The 18,012-nt window shown below is 43.4% G+C and overlaps 1 protein-coding gene across 11 annotated transcripts in view; it reads left to right on the forward strand.

The window, feature by feature from the left end:
- Positions 1–17,877, forward strand: part of LOC100666435 (leukocyte immunoglobulin-like receptor subfamily A member 6) — a 30,096-nt gene extending 12,219 nt beyond the window's left edge. For 2 of the 11 annotated variants that reach the window (XM_064293331.1, XM_064293333.1), the window contains 4 exons: positions 13,764–13,799; positions 14,930–15,223; positions 15,439–15,789; positions 16,764–17,877. In XM_064293331.1, the coding sequence (XP_064149401.1) occupies positions 13,764–13,799; positions 14,930–15,223; positions 15,439–15,789; positions 16,764–16,927 (845 nt within the window). In that variant the 3' untranslated portion in view covers positions 16,928–17,877. Of the gene's footprint in view, positions 1–13,763; positions 13,800–14,929; positions 15,224–15,438; positions 15,790–16,763 lie in introns of those variants that run through there. The other 9 variants (XM_064293330.1, XM_064293332.1, XM_064293335.1 and 6 more) reach the window with 6 other exon arrangements.
- The last annotated feature ends 135 nt before the right edge of the window (positions 17,878–18,012 follow it).

Here is an 18,012-nt window from a genome sequence, read left to right on the forward strand (position 1 = left end):
GCTTGTGGAGATTGAAACAATGACCACTCTTTGTATTGCCCTCTTAGTGATCAAAAGCAGCAGTCAGCAATCAAAGCACACAGCTCCGATTTTTGTAGAACAAGGTCCTTACTACTCACTCTGTGTCATGGATTGAATTGTGTCCCCCATAAAATATGTATCAACTTGTTTAGGCCATCATTTCCAGTATTCTGTGGTTGTCCTCCATTTTGTGATTGTAATTTTATGTTAAAGAGGATTAAGGTGGGATTGTAACACTCTTACCCAGGTCACATCCCTGATCCAATACAAAAGAAGTTTCCCTGGGGTGTGGCCTGCAATACCTTTTATCTCTCAAGAGATAAAAAGGAAAGAGAAGCAAGCAGAGAGGGGGGAACTCATTCCACCAAGAAAGCAGTGCTGGGAGCAGAGCGTGTCCTTTGGACCCGGGGTTCCTGCTTGGAAAAGCTCCTAGTCCAGGGGAACATTGATGAGAAGGCCGGCAGAGAGAGAAAGCCTTCCCCTGGAGCTGATGCCCTGAATTTGGACTTTTAGCCTACTTTACTGGGAGGAAGTAAACTTTTGTTTGTTAAAGCCATCCTGTTATGTATTTCTGTTATAGCAGCACTAGTTGGCTAAGACACCCTGGCACCAGCAAGCTGAGAAACACTGACTTCAGCCCCCACCAGAGGAATATCTATGGAAAATAGTGCCTATGGCAAGCACTGCAGGGGCATAGGGAAGGTAATGAGTGCCCAGGGGCAATCTCTAAGTTGCACACCCCCTCCTCACCACTCACAATTTCAAGATGAATAGACTTTGATAGCAGCAAAACCTCAGCAGGAACGCCTTCCTGCCTCTTGTCTGGCTACCTCAGTCAGGTGACTTTCATATTTGTGGCCCCTTGGAATGTCATTCCGTGCCTCCTGTGATGCTCCCTTGGACTTGCAACCAGAAGCAAGTACCCCCTTTTACCTCCCCTCACCATGCCTCTGTGTCTACCGTGCCTGAGGAAGGACTTTGGGCTGTACCAGGTTAATAGAAACTGCCTCCGCCCTCAAGTGGTATCCAGCACACATGCCATACCTGCTATACCTTAGATAGATCTCTGGTCCCCACAGCTATCTGCCATGAAATATCAAAGATCACCAGAATTTACCAGCCTCTTCAGGCACTGCTCTAGGTGCTACAAGTATTCCACTAGACTCTAGAGTTCAAATTAGTTGATTCAGACAGCTGCTGCCAGCTCAGTAGTTGTTTTGGTCGAGGGACCAATTCCTGGAGTTTCCTACTCCTCCACCTTTCCACTTTCTTCATTAATTTTCATGACTATCTTGTCCCCGGAAACCCTGGTGGCGTAGTGGTTAAGTGCTACGGCTGCTAACCAAAGGGTTGGCAGTTTGAATCCGCCAGGTGCTCCTTGGAAACTCTATGGGGCAGTTCTATTCTGTCCTATGGGGTCAGTATGAGTCAGAATTGACTCGACGGCATGGCGCTGGATTTTATCTTTTCCTCCAGATGCCCGAGAGTAATTTCACTTTTTAAAATAGAGCTGAGCAAGAAGCTCACTCCTTCCCGGTATCTTTGTGTTTATATACCTTCAAGACAGATATCTAGAGATAAGATTGTTGTGTTAAAATGTTGCTTATTATGTAATTTTCTAGATATGGCAAAAAAGGTTTTGTTTCATTTTTCTGTCCTGCCAGACAGACATAAGAAGAATGGCAGTTTTCCCAAGCCCTCCCAGTAATATTTGTGGTCAAGCTTATGAAATGCTACCAATCTGATGGATTAAAAACCATACTGCAGTGTAGTTTTTGTTTATTTTTCTTTTAAACAAGTGAAACAGCATCATTTTTTATGTTTGAACTTTATTGTGTATATTTGATATAAACTGTCAGTTAATACCTTTTTTTTTTGGTTCTGGATTTTTTTTTGGTAACTGGTTTAATAAGATATAGTTCACATACCATACAATTGATGTATTTAAAATATACAATTCAGTGTTCTTTAGTATATTCACAGAGTTGGGCAACCATCACCACAATCAATTTTGGAATCTTTCCATATCCCCAAAAGAAACCCTGTATTCATTAGCAGCCATTCCCATTTTCCTCCATCTTCTCCAGCCCTAGGTTACCAGTAATCTACCTTCTGTCTCTATAGATTTTCCCATTCTGAATATTTAATATAAATGGAATCATATAATACATGGTCTTTTGTGCCTTGCTTCCTTCACATAGCGTAACGTTTTCAAGACTCATTCATGTTGCAGCGTGTATCAATACTTCATCCCCGTCCACCCACCTTGCCTTTTTTTGCTGAATAATATTCCTTTGTATGGGTATACCACATTTTATATATCCATTCATATCTTTTGACCATTATTCTAAGAGGTTCTTTATGTTCAATTTTCCTTTAGAGCTTTAAAGAAAATATGATTTTAATTTATCCAGTACTTTCTTGCTATTACCATGGGAGTGACTATGTTTTCTGTCCTACTTTGTAACAGGAGATAGAGCTCTTGGATAGTTTCTGTGTCTAAAATTCCAGCAGATGACATGGGGAGGAGGAGCAGGGGCACTGGTTGCAAGAGATGTCTGCATTTAGCTTCATAGCATACAGCTCCAAAACACTGTGTGCTTTAGAATCAAAGTACCCCAACTCGACAGTCTGAGATATGGCCCTATGTAAATCTCTGAAGTGTTTCGAACCCCAGTCAATTTGGGTTCCCTTTCTAGTAATTTGAATTATTAGGGCTAGCACAGTTCTTCCATTCTTGTCCTTCAATATTGCTATGATTATATTTGGCCTTTTGAATGCCTATGTAACTTTTAGGATTATCTCATAAATTTTCACTAAAAACTGCTAATGAAGCCTACCCAGGATAGCAATGCTGTATGATTCATATGCATAAAATCCTAGAACAGTCAAAACTAATCTATGAATAAAAATCATATTCATAGTTCCATCTGAAAGAGAGTATTGTTTGCCCAGGAGGATACGAATTCATATGGAGGCCATGGAACAGGTTTGACAGGAAACTTGAAAGGGCAGAAAAAGATAAAGACTCCTTTTTATCTTTCCCGCTTTCAGGCCAGAATTAAGAGATATTTTAGGAAAGAATTAACACCTCTTTAAATTCAAGGTCTTTTCTGTTCCAGAGCATTCCAAGGATAAACACTCCCTCAAAGTCCACCAGCTCGAACACCACATCTGGGGTGGACATGACCTTTCCTGTAGACAGAACAGAGTGGGACAGCATAGCTGTGCCCAAGATGGCAGAGCTTCCCACACTCAGCCCCATGGAGTGCTCTTCCGGGCCAACTTCCCTGTACAATGCCCCTGTCATACTACAGCTTCCCTGTACAACACCCTTGTCATAATACAATTTTAACAATGTGTCCCCCAGATAAGGCCAGTCTCAAATCTAATGGGACTTGTTGAAGGAGATATGGCAGCCCCACCCAGGCACATTTCTCTTCTGGGATCCCAGGCTGCTTGTTCCCTTCTACTGAGAAGACGTAAAGATATATAGGAGAGGTGAGAAGAGAGTAAAGGGAGGAGAAAAGCCAAATCATGTACTCCAAATGATGGTGTTGGAGGGTGCAATTCCTCTCCTCCTACCTCCCAGAGACCCTCTCTACTGGCATCCAGATAAAGAAGGCAGTGGGGGGTAGATCCTTTAATTTTCAGGTGTCATTGCCTCTCCAAGTAGTCGAATCATAGCCTTTAATTGAAGTAAGAAAAAAGAAAGAATAGGAAGCTAGAATGAGAATAGGGCATTTTCAGACATATATATACAACTATGTATATTTTCAGCATTGATTTACTTTGCCATTTTTTCTCTCTTTTGAATCTTACTTTCTCCATTTTAGATACGTTTTTCTTGTAGCTGAATTACATCATTGTGTATTGATTTCAATGACAGTATAAACATTAGAATATGTATGACTTTGTATTCTTGAAAATGCCCCAATGTCTTCCTTACCCTCATGAAGATGCAGCCTGACGTGACACGAGTCTCAACAGGTCAGCCATGCCCCAAGTTTCCCCATCTATAGAGATTTATCTCTTGATGACCCTTTCACCACTTTCTTTTAATAAAAAATTGGCTCAGTACAAAATAGACTCAATGGCAACTAACTACAACAACAATAGAATTCCCTACTCACAATTAGGTCTTTTAACTTATTTTTCCAATATCTTCTTGCACTTATTTTGCTGTTGGGAAGCCTGCTCCCAAGGAGCTTGTCATTCTAGCGAGGGCAAACTACTTCTCTAGGAAGTAATTTAAAGACTATTTTAAAAATTTAACCTTAATTTTCTTCACTTCACCATGAAGAGTTAATATAAAAGTTCTTTTTGAAATTTATGCACCTTAGCATTTAACTGGTCTTTCTTAATCTCTATAAAATGTTCAAATGTATATCTTCTGGAAATTTGCCAGACATTATTCTCCTTTCTTTCTGATAATAGATGTACATCGGCCCTTCCCATTCCAGCACCCATTGTGATGGTTAAGGTTGTGCGTCAACTTGGCTGGGCCGTGATTCTCAGTGGTTAGTCAGTTGTGGTGTAGTTTTGCAATCGTATAATTATGTAATCACTTTCATGATGGGATCTGATATAATGTGATCACCTCCATGATGGGATGCTGTGAGTAGCCAATCAGTGGAAAGTCAGTTTCCTTGGGGGTGTGGCCAGCATCCAATATATGTAGACTTTCTGGCAAGGCTCACAGGCTTTTGCTTGCTCCGGATCCTGCAGCTGGCTCCTGTTCATCTGATCTCTGGTTCTTGGGACTTGAGCTAGCAGCTTACCTGCCGATCTTAGATTCATTGACTTCTGCAGCCTAGGAGCCAGAAGCTTGCTGTCTGGTCTGCTGATCTTGGATTTGCCAGCCTCTTCAGCTATGTGAGTCAGGAGAAGCTTCCAGCCTGACCCATGGCCTTGGGACTTTCCAGACTCAACAACAAGTGAGCCATTTCCTTGATAAAAATTTCTCTCTATATATGTATATTTATAAAGATGTCACCTTGAGAACTAAGGTGTGCCTGACTCAAGTCATGGTGCTTTCAATCACCTCATATGCATGTGAAAGCTGGACAATGAATAAGCAATACCGAAGAAAAATTGACATCTTTGAATTGTGATGTTGGTGAAGAATATTCAATATACCATGGACTGCCAAAAGAATGAACAAATCTGTCTTGGAAGAAGTACAACCAGAATGGTCCTTAGAAGCAAGGATGACTAGACTATGTCTCACATACTTTGGACATGTTATGAAGAGGGATCAGTCCCTGGAGAAAAACATCAGGCTTGGTAAAGTAGAGGGTCAGTGAAAAAGAGGAAGACCCTCAATGAGATAGATTGACACAGTGGCTGTAACAATGGGCTCAAGCACAGCAACAGTTGTGAGGATGGCACAGGACTGGTCAGTGTTTCATTCTGTTGTGCATAGGTTTGCTATGAGTTGGAACTGACTCGACAGTACCTAACAAACAACATATATATTTATATGCTGCACTGGTTTTGCTCCTCTAGAGAATCCAACCTAAGACACCCATGTAGCTTAACGTTCTATTTGTGTTTATTGTAACCATGGGTCCAAATCAGTGAGCAGAGGTGTTCCACTGTCTGTCCACAAACAAGTGAGAGGGAGTACCACAGCTTCCCAACTCACCAAGATCTCCCTGAATCATCTTCCTGCCCATGAAGATTTTGAGGTTCCTTCCCTGTCTCCACCTCTTGCTAGTCCCAGGTACCAGTGACCACTCGGCTTTGGTCTCTGTTCTTTGCTATGGTTCCCATTCCATTTTGGAAATGTTCATTTCTCTTTTCCTTCCTTTGACTATGCATACACATTTCATATGTATTACATGTAAAATCTCTTTATGTTTGGAGCAGACACATGTTTGGGCTCTTGAGTAGGCTCATCTAACCACCACCTTGACTATAAAGGCCAACACTGTGATCCTCTCATATTCCAACCCCCACATGTCTTAATCCAGTCTAGAAATTAACAAGAATCAAAACCCTTCCATGCCCCAGGCACAACTGCTCCCACAGCCACTCTGAGGAGTGGGGTTCATTACATCCTCCACATGAAGAATATGAGGCTCAGAGAGGAGATGTTACTTCTAAAGATCACACAGCAGTGGATGGTACCAAAAAACAAACAAACCCACTGCCATGCAGTTGATTCTGACTCATAGCGACCCTACAGGACAGAGTAGAACTGCCCCATAGAATTTCCAAGGAGCGCCTGGTGAATTCGAACTGCAGACCTTTTGATTAGCAGCCGTAACTCATAATGACTACGCCACCAGAGTTTCCGCAGTGGATGGTGGCCAGAAATTAAATAAAAATCACTTTCTCCCATATTCAGAGTTCTAACCCCATTCGTTGTCTCCTAAAGCTTGAAGACAGAGCCCCTATATGAGAAGAATATTATCGAAGGACACAAGAGGCACTGAGGAATCAGAAATGACTCAGAGATTTGTTTGCGTGGAGATGAAGACAAAGCTTTTGTTAAGAAAAAAGAGAAGTTGGTGAACGGGATTGTTTAGTAGAAAGAAACCCCACAATCTAGGGGCAGGAGGGTAGGAGACCTAGTGGCAAAGTGATTAAGAGCTCAGGTTGCCAACCAAAAGGTCGGCAGTTCAAATCCACCAGCCGCCCTGTGGAGACCTTATTGGGCAATTCTACTCTGTCCTATAGAGTCACTATGAGTTGCAATCCACTCGTTGGCAAACAACAACAGTGGCAGGAGGAAGAGTCATGGTTTCTTCACATATTTCCCTGTATTTCTCTTTGTACTCACAGCCACAGTGTAAGTAGACTTTAGCTGACTTTAGTTGTTGAAGGCTTGTCTTTGCAAATATGAGCACTGCAGGGCAGATTATGAATCTGTGTCTTCCTGAAGACATGATAACCGGCAATGGTTGTTGTTAGGTTCCAGTTCATAGCAATCCTATGTACAGCATAGCAATCCTATGTACAACAGAATGAAAACTGCCCGGTCCTGCCCCATTCTCATAATCGCTGTTATGCTTGAGCCCATTGTCAATCCATCTCATTGAGGGTCTTCCTCTTTTTTGCTGACCCTCTACTTTACCAAGCATGATGTCCTTCTCTAGGGACTGATCCCTCCTGATAAAGTATCCAAAGTATGTGAGACGTAGTCTTGCCATCCTTGCTTCTAAGAAGCATCCTGGCTGTGCTTATCCCAAGACAGGCTCGTTTGTTTTTCTGGTAGTCTACGGTGTATTCGCTCTTCTTCAGCAAGGCAGTAATTCAAAGGCATCAATTCTTCTGTCTTCCTTATTCATTGTCCAGCTTTCACATGCATATGCCGTGATTGAAAACACCATGGCTTGGGTCAGGCGCACCTTAGTCTTCAAGGTGACATCTTTGCTTTTCAAAACTTTAAAGAGGTCTCTTGCATCTGACTTACCCAGTGCAATGTGTCCCTTGATTTCTTGACTGTTACTTCCATAGGTGTTGATTGTGGATCCAAGTAAAACGAAATCCTTGATAACTTCAGTCCTTCCTCCATTTATCATGATGTTGCTTATTGATCAAGTTTTAAGGATTTTTGTTTTCTTTATGTTGAGGTACAATTCATACTGAAGGCTGCAGTCTTTGATCTTCAAGACCTCTTCACTTCCAGCAAGCAAGGTTGTGTTATCTTCATAACGCAAGTTGTTACTGAGTCTTCCTACACTCCTGATGCCATATTCTTCTTCATATAGTTCAGTTTCTCAAAATATTTGCTCAGCATACAGATTGAATAAGTATGGTGAAAGGATACAACCCTGACCCAGACCTTTCCTGACTTTGAACCGTGCAGTATCCCCTTGTTCTGTTAAAACAACTGCCTCTTGACCTATGTTCAGGCTCCTCATGAGCACAATGAAGTGTTCTGGAATTTCCATTCTTTGCAATGTTATCCATAATTTGTTGCTATCCACACAGTCGAATGTCTTTGCATAATCAATAAAACACAGGTAAACATCTTTCTGGTATTCTCTGCTTTCAGCCAGCATCCAACATCAGCAATGATATCCCTGGTTCCACGTCCTCCTCTGAATCTGGCTTGAATTTCTGGCCGTTCCTTGTCAATATACTGCTAAAACCACTTTTGAATGACCTTCAGCAAAATTTTACTTGTGTGTGACCTTAATGATAATGTTTGATACTTTCCACATTCTGTTGGATCACCTTTCTTTGGAAAAGTGGCATAACTATGGATCTCTTCCAATCGATTGACCAGGTAGCTGTCTTCCAAATTTCTTGGCATAGGCAAGTGGGAACTTTCCGGGGCTGCATCCATTTGTTGAAACATCTCATTGGTACTCCATCAATTCCTGGAGCTTGTTTTTCACCAGTGCTTTCAGTGCAGCTTGGACCTTTTCCTTCAGTTCCATCAGTTCCTGATCATATCCTACCTCCCAAAATGGTTGTACATCAACCAGTTCTTCTTGGTATAGTGACACTGTATTCCTTCCATCTTCTTTTGATGTTTCCTGCATCGTTTAATATTTTCCCCATAGAATCCTTCAATATTGCAACTAGAGGTTTGAATTTTTTCTTCAGTACTTTCAGCTTTTGATTTTCTAACTCCAGGTCTTTGCACATGTCATTATAATACTTTACTTAGCTTTCTTGAGCTGCCCTTTGAAATCTCCTGTTCAATTCTTTTAGTTCATCATTTCTTCCATTTGCTTTAGCTACATGACATTCAAGAGCAAGTTTCAGAGTCTTTTCTGACACCCATTTTGGTCTTTTCTTTCTTTCCTGTCTTTTTAATGAACTCTTGCTTTCTTCACATGTGGTGTCCTTGATGTCATTCCACAACTTGTCTGGTCTTCAGTCATTAGTGTTCACCACATCAAATTTGTTCTTGAGATGGTCTCTAAATTCATTTGGGATAAACTCAAGGTCATACTTTGGCCCTCCTGGACTTGTTCTAATGTTCTTCAGTTTCCACTTGAACTTGCATAGGAGCAATTAATGGTCTGTTCCACCGTCAGCCACTGGCCTCGTTCTAACTGATGGTATTGAGCTTTTCCATCATCTCTTTCCATACGTGTAGTCAATTTGATTCTGATATATTCCCCCACATGTCTGTCAGTTTGTCGTACTGTGGGGGCTTGTGTGTTGCTGTGATGCTGGAAGCTATGCCACTGGTATTCAGATACCATGAGGGTCACCCATGGAGGACAGGTTTCAGCTGAGCTTCTAGACTAAGACAGACTAGGAAGAAGGACCTGGAAGTCTACTTCTGAAAAGCATTAGCCAGTGAAAATCTTGTGAGTAGCAGCAGAACATTGTCTGATATAGTGCTGGAAGATGAGCCCCCCAGGTTTGAAGGCACTCAAAAGATGACTGAGGAAGAGCTGCCTCCTCAAAATATAGTCAACCTTAATGAAGTGAATGGAGTAAAGCTTTTGGGGCCTTCATTTGCTGATGTGGCACGACTCAAAATGAGAAGAAACAGCTGCAAACATCCATTAATAACCGGAACATAGAATGTACGAAGTATGAATCTAGGAAAATTGGAAACCGTCAAAAATGAAATGGAATGCATAAACATCAATATCCTAGGCATTAATGAACTGAAATGGACTGGTATTGGCCATTTTGAATCAGACGATCTTATAGTCTACTCTGTTAGGAAGAGGAATGGTGTTGCATTCATCGTCAAACAGAACATTTCAAGATCAATCCTGAAGTACAACGTTGTCAGTGATAGGGTAATATCCATACGCCTACAAGGAAAACCAGTTAATAAGACCATTATTCAAATTTACGCACCAACCACTAGGGCCAAAGATGAAGAAATAGAAGATTTTTATCAACTGCTGCAGTCTGAAATTGATCGAACATGCAGTCAAGATGCATTGATAATTACTGGCGATTGGAATGCGAAAGTTGGAAACAAAGAAGAAGGATCAGTAGTTGGAAAATATGGCCTTGGTGATAGAAACAATGCTGGAGGTCGAATGATCGACTTCTTCATTGCAAATACCTTCTTTCACCAACATAAACGGCGCCTATACACATGGACCTCGCCAGATGGAACACACAGAAAGCAAATTGACTACATCTGTGGAAAGAGACAATGGAAAAGTTCAATATCATCAGTCACAACAAGGCTAAGGGTCAACTGTGGAACAGACCATCAACTGCTCATTTGCAAGTTCAAGCTGAAACTGAAGAAAATCAGAGCAAGTCCACGAGAGCCGAAATATAACCTGGAGTATATCCCACCTGCATTTAGAGACCATCTCAAGAATAGATTTGATGCATTGAACATTAGTGACCGAAGACCAGACAAGTAGTGGAATGATATCAAGGACATCATACATGAAGCAAGAGGTCATTGAAAAGACGGGAAAGAAAGAAAAGACCAAGATGGATGTCAGAGGAGACTCTGAAACTTGCTCTCAAACATCGAGCAGCTAAAGCAAAAGGAAGAATTGATGAAGTGAAAGAACTGAACAGAAGATTTCAAAGGGCCTCTTGAGAAGACAAAGTAAAGTATTATAATGACACGTGGAAAGAACTGGAGATGGAAAACCAAAAGAGAAGAACATGCTCGGTGTTTCTCAAGCTGAAAGAACTGAAGAAAAATTCAAGCCTCGAGTTGCAATAGTGAAGGATTCTATGGGGAAAATATTAAACGATGCAGGAAGCATCAAAAGAAAATGAAAGAAATACACAGAGTCATTATACCAAAAAGAATTAGTCGCTATTCAACCATTTCAAGAGGTGGCATATGATCAGGAACCGATGGTACTGAAGGAAGAAGTCCAAGCTGCTCTGAAGGCATTGGCAAAAAACAAGGCTCCAGGAATTGATGGAATATCAATTGAGATGTTTCAACAAACAGATGCATCGCTAGAGGTGCTCACTCATCTATGCCAAGAAATACGGAAGACGGCTTCCTGGCCAACTGACTGGAAGAGATCCATATTTATGCCTATTCCCAAGAAAGGTGATCCAGCCGAATGTGGAAATTATAGAACAATATCATTAATATCACACGCAAGCAAAATTTTGCTGAAGATCATTCAAAAACGGCTGCAGCAGTGTATCGACAGGGAACTGCCAGAAATTCAGGCTGGTTTCAGAAGAGGACATGGAACCAGGGATATCATTGCTGATGTCAGATGGGTCCTGGCTGAAAGCAGAGAATACCAGAAGGATGCTTACCTGTGTTTTATGGACTATGCAAAGACATTCGACTGTGTGGATAGCAACAAATTATGGATAACATTGCAAAGGATGGGAATTTTAGAACACTTAATAGTGCTCATGAGGAATCTTTACATAGATTGAGAGGCAGTTGTTCAGACAGAATAAGGTGTTGCTGATTGGTTTAAAGTCAGGAAAGGTGTGCATCATGGTTGAAACCTTTCACCATACCTATTCAATGTGTATGCTAAGCAAATAATCCAAGAAGCTGGACTGTATGAAGAAGAATGGGGCATCAGGATCAGAGGAAGACTCATTAACAACCTGCGTTATGCAGATGACACAACCCTGCTTGCTGAAAGTGAAGAGGACTTGAAGCACTTACTAATGAAGATCAAAGACCACAGCCTTCAGTATGGATTGCACCTCAACATAAAGAAAACAAAAATCCTCACAACTGGACCAATGAGCAACATCATGATAAATGGAGAAAAGATTGAAGTTGTCAAGGATTTCATTTCACTTGGATCCACAATCAATGACCATGGAAGCAGCAATCAAGAAATCAAAAGACGCATTGCATTGGGCAAATCTGCTGGAAAGGACCTCTCTGAAGTGTTGAAGAGCAAAGACGTCACCCTGAAGACTAAGGTGCGCCTGACCCAAACCATGGTATTTTCAATCGCATCGTATGCATGTGAAAGCTGGACAATGAATAAGGAAGACCCAAGAAGAATTGATGCCTTTGAATTGTGGTGTTGGCGAAGAATATTGGATATACTCTGGACTGCCAAAAGAATGTACAAATCTGTCTTAGAAGAAGTACAGCCAGCATGCTCCTTAGAGGCAAGGATGGCAAGACTGCGTCTTACTTAATTTGGACATGTTGTCAGGAAGGATTAGTCCCTGGAGAAGGACATCATGCTTGGCAAAGTACAGGGTAAGCAGAAAAGAAGAAGACCCTCGACAAGGTGGATTGACACAGTGGCTGCAACAATGAGCTCAAGCATAACAATGATTGTAAGGATGGCTCAGGACAGGGCAGTATTTCGTTCTGTTGTACATAGGGTTGCTATGTGTCAGAACCTACTCGATGGCACCTAGCAACAACAACAATATTCCATCTGACAAGGTCCACATGTATAGTCATCATTTATGTTGTTGAAAAAAGTTATTTGCAATGAAGAAGTTTTTGGTCTTGCAAAATTCCATCATGTCATCTCTGGCATAGTTTCTATCACCAAGGCCATATTTTCCAACTTATCATCCTTCTTCTTTGTTCCAACTTTCTCATTCCAGTCACCAGTAAATATCAATGCATCCTCGTTGCAGGTTTGATCAATTTCAGACTGCAGAAGTTGGTAAACATCTTCAATTTCTTCATCTTTGGCCTTAGTGGTTGGTGGGCAAATATGCCTAATAATCTTATTAACTGGTCTTCCTTGTAAGTGTATGGATATTACACTATCACTGACAGCGTTGTACTTCAGGATAGATCTTGAAATGTTCTTTTTGACAATGACTGCAACACCATTCTTCTTCAAGTTGTCCTTCACAGCATAGTAGACCGTATGGTTGTCTGATTCAAAATGGCCAATACCAGTCCATTTCAGCTCACTAATGTCTAGGATATTGATGTTTATGCATTCCATTTCACTTTTGACAATTTCCAATTTTCCAAGATTCATACTTCATACATTCCATATTTCTATTATTAATGGAATTTTGCCACTGTTTCTTTTTATTTTGAGTCATGCCACATCAGCAAATGGAGGTCCTGATAGCTTGACTTCATCCATGTCTTTAAGGTCAACTCTACTTTGAGGAGGCAGCTCTTCCCTAGCTGTCTTTTGAGTGCCTTCCAACCAGAAGGGCTCATCTTCTGGCACTATATTTTATATAGTGTATAAACAGCATTCCACTGCTATTCATAAAGCGATGGTAAGGGCCCAATAATGACATGTTGACAGGCAAGCTAAATGGTTGGAAGAGATCCCATGGTGGGCACTCTGAGAAGGGAGGGGATATCTCTTTGGTCACATTCATCCTAGATAGACACCAGGGTCTGTGTACTGGCTGCAATATCTTGGATCTTTTGAGAAGAGTGCAGCTTAGGCAGACAGCAAACAGGGTCAGACCTCATTTCTGTCTGAAGTGTCTCCAGAGTGCCTGGTGCCTACACAGCTCCACCCCTGGGGAACTGAGAGCCAGGCTGCTAGGGAAGTTCTGTTCCCTCTCTGTGGGGCTGATGATTTGACAACCTCGTCATGGGTAGGACACACCTCTAAGTGCCACACTCTGTATGCCTCTGTGTCCTGCTGAGAGCTGTAGTCCCATCTCTCTTCACAGACAAATATAGTGGGTGGAGACACCATGACTCCCACCCACCCTGATGGTCCTGCTCTGCCTCCATGAGATTTTAAGAGGAAAGGGGGACAATTGTCTGGGAGGGTTGCCTGCTTCAAAGCCAGGATCTGGCCTATCAGGAGACCCCAGGAGCTCAGGAGTCTCAAGGGGAGCAATGGATCTGCTCAGGCTTCAAGGGACAAAATCTCTTACCAGGATGTCTCTTCCAGGGCTGAGTTTGGGCCAAAGGATCCAGGTACAACCCGGTGAGTCCTTCTAGGTTTCCTTCCTAGAGGATCCTAGTATAGGCAGCTGGGGGTGGAGAACAGATCAATGGGGAATGTCTGGGAGGATCCCCGGGCTAGGAGCTGGGGGGACTGAGGGGTGGGTAATATTGGAGCTCCCACCGCTAATTTCCTTCCCAGGGACCCTCCCCAAACCTGGGCTGAGCCAGACTCTGTGATTGCCTGGGGGAACCCTGTGACCAACTGGTGTCAGGGGACCCTGGAGGCCAAGAAGTACCATCTGTATAGAGAGGGATGCTTAGCACCCTGGGACACTCAGAACCCACCGGAGCCCTAGGAACAAGGCCAAGTTCTTTGTTTCACAATTGACAGAGCTCACTGCAGGGCAATATCACTGTTATTATTGTAGCTGCACTGGCTATTCAGCACACAGCGTCATCCTGGAGCTGGTGGTAACAGATGAGAGGACACTCAGGGGCCTAGCCTCAGATTCTGCTGTTCAGGAAGGGGTCTGCTCTCAGGGGGTATCTCCCCTCTCACAGCCCATCCCTGAGGGAAATGGGGGGTGGGGGGAGATTTGAGTTTCCATTCAACAGAGATACTTACTTTTCTCCCAGAAGCCTACAGCAAACCTACTGTCTTGGGCCTGCCAAGCCCTGTGGTGATTTTGGGGGGAATGTGACCCTCCAGTGTGGCTCATGGCAAGGATATGACAAATTTATTCTGTCTCAGGAAGGAGAACACAAGCTCTCCACAACCCTGGACTCACAGCCACACTCCAGTGGTGACTTCCAGGCCCTGTTCCCTGTGAGCCCCATGACTACCAGCTACAGGTGGACATTCAGATGCTATAGATACTATGAGACCACCCTTCAAGTATGGTCAGACCCCAGCGACACCCTGGAGCTTCTGGTCTCAGCTGTTGAAGTCAAATCCTACCCCATAAACTTTTTGAGGCCACAGACAAGTTGGCCCACGAGCCTTGTCTAGAAGTTTCCCAGGTGGGATAATCAAGTGAGGAGAACACCAATTTCCTGGGCCAGAGACACAGAGTGTGAAGGACAGTGAGATATGAAGATCCAAGATAAGAAAGGGAAGGTGTTTGGAAGGAACCTGCCCCTTCAAGTCCACTGCTTGCCTTTCTCTCCTAGGTGAACGTCCAGGAAGCCCTTCCTCCCTCCTGACCCAGTGGGGCCCCATTGTGGCCTCTGCAGAAAGTCTTATCCTCCAGTGTCACTCTGATGTTAAATATGACAGATTCACTCTATCCAAAGAGGGAACACGTGACCTTCCCCAGGGCCTTGGCTGGCAACCCCAGCGTGGGAACTCTCAGGTTGACTTCCCCCTGGGCCGTGTGAACCGCACCCACAAGGGCCAGTACAGTGGATACAATCTCTCCCAAGAGTGGTTGGTCCCCAGTGACCCCCTGGACATACTGGTTGCAGGTAAGGAGTTCCAGGTGGCCTCATCCATGTGCTCTGACTCTGCACAGGCACTGTAGAGGAGCCCCAGGTATGCTGGTCTAAGGCTGGTGGCACCCCAGAAATGGAGGTACAGAAAAAGACAGGAATAGGAGGGGAAGAGTAAGGAACTCAGAGAAACCAGAGATAGACAGACTGAGGGGCCCTCAGAACAAAGACCTGGTGAATTCTCATTTCAGAACCTAGGTGGAGGTGGGGCAACACCACACACTTCCTTCTTCTCTCCAGGAAAGCTCCTTACATACCTTCACTCTCAGCCCATTCAGCACCCGACGTGGCCTCAGGAGAGAATGTGACCCTGCAGTGTCACTCATGGAGCTCGATGGACACTTTCCTTCTCTCTAAGGAAGCAGGAGTTGATTCCCCCCTGCATCTTCGATCCGTACACCAAGCTGGGATGAACCAGGCCTACTTCACCATGGGTCCTGTGACCTCAGGCCACATGGGGACCTACAGGCGCTATGGTTCACTCAGTATCTCCCCCTACCTGTTGTCATATCCCAGTGGCCCTCTGAATCTTAAGGTCTCAGGTGAGGAGCCTCAGCCCCTGTGGTAACTATATCCTGATAGTTCAGAGCATTGTCCCCAGGCAAGCTCTGAGATAAGCTGGAAATGAAGAGAGAACAGATAAGGAGATTCCAGCCTATCAGAAGGTGAACATAAAGCAGAACCTCCCAGGCCTGTGGCATCCCATCCCTGAATTCTCAGGCAGAGCTGAAGGAAGAGAGAGGGAAAGAACAAGATGTGGATAAATCAAAAAGGAAACCTTGTTTAGATTGAGGGGGGAAGACAGAGGCTCCCACACCTCCTGATGCCTCCATCTCAGAATCAGTACCTCTTGATGTCCCAGGCCCTCATCATCAGCTCTTGACCCTGTGGGTGATGAATAACACATTTACCCTGGATTCAGAGTAATTTCTGAACTCATTTCAGTCCTGGTTCCAATACCCAGGGAAGGGATCTGTTCTGTAGAAGAACATGGAGGAGGGTGGACATTAAGCTCAGGACCATGGAACTGTGAGGGTAAGGCAGTTGTTACCTCTGTGGTGGCCAGAGGAGAGGGAGATTCAGAGGTCTGAGCTGGAAGGAGAGAACTGGGGTTGATGGAGTAGAGAAGAGCAGTGCTCTGTCCCTCTCTCCTCCCTGTGCAGATTTCCCTGACTGGTTATGAGATATGAGGGGTAAACCCAGGGGCCTCAGGGAGTTGTGGGTGGGGGGAGAAGAGAGGAAGAGGGAGCAGGTGCAAGGGCATCATGACGAAGGGAAGGTCATGTGGAGGGCTCATGAAGCTGAGATCAGCTTCAGCAGGAGCCCCTAGTGATATGAGCCCCTTTCCCACAGAAGCAGGCTCTCAGACAGGTAAGCCACAGGGACTCTGCCCAGGGGGAAGTACCGGGTGGAAACAGGGTCTGACCAAGAAAGTAGGGAAGGAGCTCCTATTGCAAGGGTCCCAAGTTGGAATAGTCTTGTGCAACTTTGAGTGACCTCACTTTTCTGCTTCCAGCCTCCACTTCCAAGAGTTACACAGTGGGGAACTGTGTGCGCATGGGCCTGGCTGGTATGGTCTTGCTGATCCCGGTGGTGATTTTGGCAGAAGCTGGGAACAGCCAGTGCAGATCTCAACATGGTTGCATGGGATGGAGACAAGCTGGTGCCACCAGAGATTAATTAGACTTCGGGCCCAGGATGGAGACGAGATGGTGTCAGCCAGACAGATTAGACTCCAGGACTTCTGGGAGGACATCCCCAAGGACTCTGAGGCTCACAACTGGAACCCAAAAGAAACCAGAGCCCCCCATGGTCTGTGCATTGTGGGGAGCCAACAGTGAAGAGGTTTTCCCTAGGCCACTGCTGAATTCCTGCCAGGAGTCCTGGACCCTGTTCTCAGAAGTAATTGGGGAGAAGTGACATGCTCCATCTTCCTTTTGATTTGTCAGTCTTCTGTCTTGGTGGGTTTCTCTCAATGTTTGATCTTAATAAATGCGGTACCTTGCCCCATTCCTTCTTGAATTTCTCTTCTCTCCTGGGCTATAAACAACAAATCCTGTTTCCCTGTAGCTTATGTCTTCCTCTTCGTCTTCTTCTTTTCATGCTTTTTAGGTAATTATTAATTGTGTTTTTATTACAACTTTCAATTGTATATAGTTACAGTATAGAATTCAGTTTTTTTATTGTTAACTTTGCGTTCTGCAAACTTGCTATTCTCACATATTAGTTATAATAGTTTTGTTGTAGATTCCTTATGATTTTCTATGTAGCTCACATATAATCTGAGAAGAAAGTTGTTTTATTTATCGTTTATCAATCTTTATGCCCTTTGCTTTTTGGCCTAGCAGTACTGCACTGTCTAGCACCTCCAATACAATGTTAAGTTATTGCCCCTTAATAAATATTTGGCTCAATAAAGAATTATATACTCAAAATTAATTCCTTGACAATACATTTCCAAAATCTCCCGATACCTATATTTGCGTTGGGAAGTCTGGTCTCAAGGAGGTTGTCATTCTATTGAGCATAAATTTCATTTTCTCGAGAAAGTAATTTTAACTTTGACTTTCTTTACCATGAAGGATGAAGATACAAGTTTCGTTTGGAAATTTATGCATCCTAGTTAATAAAAAAAAAAAAATTTTTTTTTTTTTAGTTAATGGTTTGTCTTTTTCTTATCTCTATAAAATGTTTTAACTATTTATATCCAGGTTTGTTGTCAAACATTATTATCACTCTTTCAATTCTGACACTAGTCACAAGAG

The sequence above is a fragment of the Loxodonta africana genome, chromosome 11, assembly GCF_030014295.1.
Source record: "Loxodonta africana isolate mLoxAfr1 chromosome 11, mLoxAfr1.hap2, whole genome shotgun sequence".
Taxonomy (NCBI): domain Eukaryota; kingdom Metazoa; phylum Chordata; class Mammalia; order Proboscidea; family Elephantidae; genus Loxodonta; species Loxodonta africana.